The following is a 4,984-nucleotide window of genomic DNA, read 5'->3' on the forward strand; positions in this document are numbered from 1 at the left end:
TATGCAAATTGGAAGGCAGAATAGTAGCCTTATGCAATACAAATACAGATGGAGACATCGTTTAGTCTCAGAAGGAAGAATAGTAGCCTTATGCAAATTGGAAGATAGAATAGTAGCCTTATGCAATGCAAATACAGATGGAGACAGCGTTTAGTCTCGGAAGGCAGAATAGTAGTCTTATGCAAATTGGAAGGCAGAATAGTAGCCTTATGCAATGCAAATGCAGATGGAGATCATTTAGTCTCGTAAGGCAGAATGGTAGCCTTATGCAAGAAATAAATTAACAAATGACAGTAGAGTTTTCTTAGCTGATAGCAGATTGAGGCATTGTGATTACTGGGAGCATTATGACTACGGAGCATTACTTGTGTGTGCTGATAGCAAATGTTGGCAAGTGCAACGGTTCTGAGAATCGTATTTTTGAACAATGTTTGTCCCCTAGGCGTACAGTGTGTTTAAGGATTTCGCAATCCTAGTGCCTGCATCCAAAGAAAAATCATGAGTTTTGTAAGGGAGAGGTTAGTTCGTATCCCCGCTGGCTTTGCTTGACTCGTTCGACTTTGATCTGGTGATACCATCTGTATCATTGGGGTAGCATTGCTAAAGAAAGTTGTTTCAATAATAGACATGCATGATTTGGTAAAAGTATGACATAAATGTATAACTAAAAATAGCTTTTAGATGACACGACGACGGTGACGTAGTTCAGGACATTGCAACCTCTCCTGCTATGGAATTTTGAAGGTCCTCCTCAAAATTCTGCCCTAGTTTGATGGGTTGACATTTCTAACTGTTGCTCGTGCGGCGATAGGCTGAAATTACTTTGGAATTTTGAGGGTCATCCTTATAATTCTACCCTAGTTTCCAATTGTGGGGGAAATGAAATTTTATTGAATTGTGACTGAACCCATAGGTCCCTCTTAAACAGGAATCAGGTCAGGCGTAGTTCAATTTACATTATATAAGGAAAGCATAAAGATTACACATAATAACGCCTGACTGCATCTGAGTTGATTGGCTTTGGCCACACTTCTCCGTTCATTTCTGCAAGTATGAGGGCTCTTCCTGTCAAAACCCGGTGAACCATGTATGGACCCTGCCAGTTGGGAGAGAACTTTCCTTTGGCTTCATCTTGATGTAGAAAATTTTTCTTCAACACTAGCTGCCCCGGTGTGAACTCTCTTGGCTTGACTCTTTTGTTGAAGGCTTTGGACATTCTGTTTTGATATAGTTGACCATGACAGACTGCATTCATTCTCTTTCTGTCTATAAGGTCTAGTTGCTCATAACGACTTTTTACTCACTCTGCGTCGCCAAGCTCAACTTCTTGTATGAACCTTAGGGAAGGAATTTCTACCTCAGCAGGAATGACAGCCTCTGTACCGTAAACCAGCATATAGGGGGTTGCCCGATTTATGTGCGGGCTGTGGTGCGATACCCAAATAGAGAAAATGATAACTTCTCGTGCCACTGTCTATGCTTCTCTATCATTTTCCTCAATATCTTCTTGATATTCTTATTGGCAGCTTCTACAGCTCCATTCATCTAAGGTCTGTAGGCTGTGGAATTCTTGTGTTTAATTTTGAAAGTTTTGCACATAGCTTTCATCAAGTCGCTGTTGAGGTTGGAGCCATTAATAGTAATGATTGACTCTAGAATTCCGAATCGACAAACAATGCGGTTGTGGACAAAGTCTGCCACGAATTTCTTAGTCACTACTTTGTAAGATGCTGCTTCGACCCATTTGGTGAAACAATCGATGGCTACTAGGATGAACCTGTGTCCGTTAGAAGCGGCATGCTCGATTGGTCCAATAACGTCCATTCCCCAGGTGGCGAACGACCATGGTGAGCTTGTTGCGTTAAGCTCATTTAGAGATACCTTTATAATGTCTACATGTATCTGATAACGGTGGCATTTTCGGACATACTGGATATAGTCCATTTCCATAGTTATCCAAAAGTAACCGGCCTGGAGTATCTTCTTTGCTAAGACAAAACCGTTTATATGTGGACTGCAGGTCCCAGCATAAATTTCCTCTAGTAGCTTGGATGCTTTCTTTGCATCGACACATCTTAATTATCCTAAATCAGGATTCCTTTTATACAGTATTCCTCCACCGTGAAAGAAGTTGTTGGACAATCTCCGAAGTGTGCGTTTTTGAGTAGGATTTGCAAGCTCTGGGTATTCTCTTTTTGCCAAATATTCCTTGATATCATGAAACCAAGGCTTTCCGTTTGCTTCTTCTTCAACATGGGCACAATAAGCTAGTTGATTATGGATTTTCACCGAAATGGGATCAATGAAATTCTTGTTTGGATGCTGTATCATAGATGATAGAGTAGCCAATGCATCGACGAACTCATTCTGGATTCTAGGAACATGTTGGAATTCCATCTTCGTGAACCTCTTTCTCAATTCATGTACGTGGTGCAGATATGGGAGTATCTTGGAATTATTGGTTGCCCATTCTCATCGTACCTGATGTATAAGTAAGTCTGAATCTCCAATCACTAGCAGCTCTTGAACGTTCATGTCAGTGGCCATTTTGAGTCCTAAGATGCAGGCTTCATACTCGGCCATATTGTTGGTGCAGGGGAACTTGAGTTTGGCAGACACCGGATAATGCTGACCAGTTTTTGATATTAGGACTACTCCAATGCCAACTCCTTTGAAGTTCGCTGCTCCATCGAAGAACATTCTCCAACCGTCATAGGATTCCGCAATGTCTTCTCCTATGAATGATTTCTCTTCATCAGGAAAATACGTTTTCAGGGGTTCGTATTCTCCATCCACGGGGTTTTCAACAAGGTGGTCTACCATTGCCTGTCCCTTGACCGCTTTCTGAGTTACGTAAACAATGTCGAACTCACTCAATAGGATTTGCCACTTGGATAGCTTGCTAGTGGGCATGGGCTTCTGAAAGATATACTTCAAGAGATCCATTCTCGATATGAGATATGTAGTATAGGCACAAAAGTAATGTCTCAGCTTTTGCGCTACCCAAGTCAAAGCAACAGGTGCGTTCCAATAGAGAATACCGGGCCTCGTACGGGGTGAACTTCTTGCTGAGATAATAAATGGCTTGGTCCTTCCTTTATGTTTCATCGTGCTGCCCCAGAACGCAGCCGAAAGCTCCATCTAACACTACAAGGTGGAGTAATAAGGGTCTACCTGGCTCAGGCGGGACTAAGACTAGTGGTGTTGATAGGTATTCCTTGATTTTGTCGAAGACCTTTTGTCAATCATTGGTCCATTTAGTGGCGGCGTACTTCTTTAACATTTTGACGATCGACTCACTGATAACTGTAGATTGTGCTATGAATCGACTGATGTAGTTAAGCCTTCCCAAGAAACTCATCACATCTTTTTTTTTCCTTGGCGGTGGTAATTCTTGAATGGCTTTGACCATCGATGGATCTAGTTCTATTCCTCGGCGGATCACAATAAACCCAAGCAATTTCCCAACAGGAACCCCAAATGCACACTTCGCAGGGTTTAATTTCAGGTTGTATTTTCATAGTCTATTGAAGAACTTCTTCAGATCTTCTATGTGGTCAGTGGCCTTCTTGGACTTGATAATAACATCATCCACATATACCTCGATCTCCTTGTGTATCATATCATGGAAGATGGTAGTCACGGCCCTCATATAGGTGGCCCCTGCATTCTTCAGGCCGAATGACATCATCTTATAACAATACACTCCCCACGGTGGAATGAAAGCCGTTTTCTCAGCATCTTCCTCATCCATCCAGATCTGATGATAACCAACGAAGCAATCTACAAATAACTGTAACTCATGCTTGGAGCAATTATCAATCAGGATGTGTTTATTTGGCAAAGGGAAGTCGTCTTTCGGACTAGCCCGGTTGAGATCTCGGTAGTCGATACAGACTCTGACTTTTCCATCCCTCTTTGGCACTGGCACAATGTTGGCTAACCACATCGGGTATTCTACTACCCTGTGAACCTTAGCATTTATCTGCTTGGTGACTTCTTTCTTGATTTTCAAGCTTGTATCAGGCTTGAACTTCTTGAGCTTTTGCTTTATCGGTGGACACATTGGATTGGTTGGAAATTTGTGAGCCACAATAGACGTACTCAGACCAGTCATGTCATCATACGACCAGGCAAATATGTCCTCATACTCCTTTATAAATTCTATGTATTTTTCCTTCTCTAGCCTTGACATTTTCTGAATCTCCCTGGTTGACAATTTCGATCTCGTCCAGGTTGGACTTAGGTCTGTTCTCAAAATTCTCAACTTCTTTGATAATCTTGTCAGGTATGTCATCTTCCTCTAAATCAATGTCCGTTTGTTGCGTTGTCTCATTGCATGTCACAATCATTGGTTCATAAAGACAAGTAATAGTAATGTTTTATAGGTAAAGTAATGAGAGAAAACAATAGCAATAAATATTGATTCATAAGAAAAATCAAAAATGCTTTTGATAAATTGAATTATTGTTTTGAACATCGAAGATCTTATTGCGGGAGTTGAAAAGTGCGAAAAGAAAATCATTTAGTAAATAAAACAGTGAATGATGCTTGTTTTAGCCTTGCTACCTCGAGGCTCGTTGGGCTTTGGTTGTCCTGATGGTCCAATTCTTGATATGTGCCCCTTTGCTCACAACTTGTATGGAAGGGCATTCCCCCCTCCTCCTCGAGAATAACGCAATAGTTCATATCACCGTCCTTTAAAAACAAGTTCCTCACTACTGCAAGTGCTTTTTCTTCATCTGACCTATAAATAATGTCGGCCTGTTGGAAGGTCTACTCCAGATGCGGTATTGGCTGCTCTAGTGGGTAGTAAGGAACGAGCCATGGTGGCGACCAACTATTGAATTCTTCCCAGGTGTATTCATATCCCAAACAGAAGGTAGTGCCATGTTTCTTGAGTTTCACGAGTTTAGAGATTCCTTGGAGGTTCTTGCCGAGCCCTTTGTCAGGCTCGTACCCACTCTAACTCAGTATACTTTCG

At 41.7% G+C, this 4,984-nt stretch overlaps 1 protein-coding gene across 1 annotated transcript; it reads right to left on the minus strand.

The window, feature by feature from the left end:
* Nucleotides 1-979: 979 nt before the first annotated feature.
* Nucleotides 980-1,396, minus strand: LOC138887858 (uncharacterized). Its single transcript, XM_070169649.1, has 2 exons — nt 1,305-1,396; nt 980-1,217 (listed from the first exon to the last, which is right to left on the minus strand). Exons 1-2 carry the CDS (start codon nt 1,394-1,396, stop codon nt 980-982), a joined length of 330 nt encoding a protein of 109 aa, XP_070025750.1.
* Nucleotides 1,397-4,984: the final 3,588 nt, after the last annotated feature.

This window comes from Nicotiana sylvestris, chromosome 3 (genome assembly GCF_000393655.2).
Source record: "Nicotiana sylvestris chromosome 3, ASM39365v2, whole genome shotgun sequence".
NCBI classification, from domain to species: Eukaryota; Viridiplantae; Streptophyta; class Magnoliopsida; order Solanales; family Solanaceae; genus Nicotiana; species Nicotiana sylvestris.

What these genes read in the sequence shown, in the direction of transcription:
- LOC138887858 (XM_070169649.1), bottom strand. Translation starts at nt 1,396, where the DNA reads ATGCTGGTTTACGGTACAGAGGCTGTCATTCCTGCTGAGGTAGAAATT. An exon ending in GTTGAGCTTGGCGACGCAGA is followed by an intron (nt 1,218 to 1,304) that starts GTGAGTAAAAAG and finishes ATATCAAAACAG; the next exon opens with AATGTCCAAAGCCTTCAACA.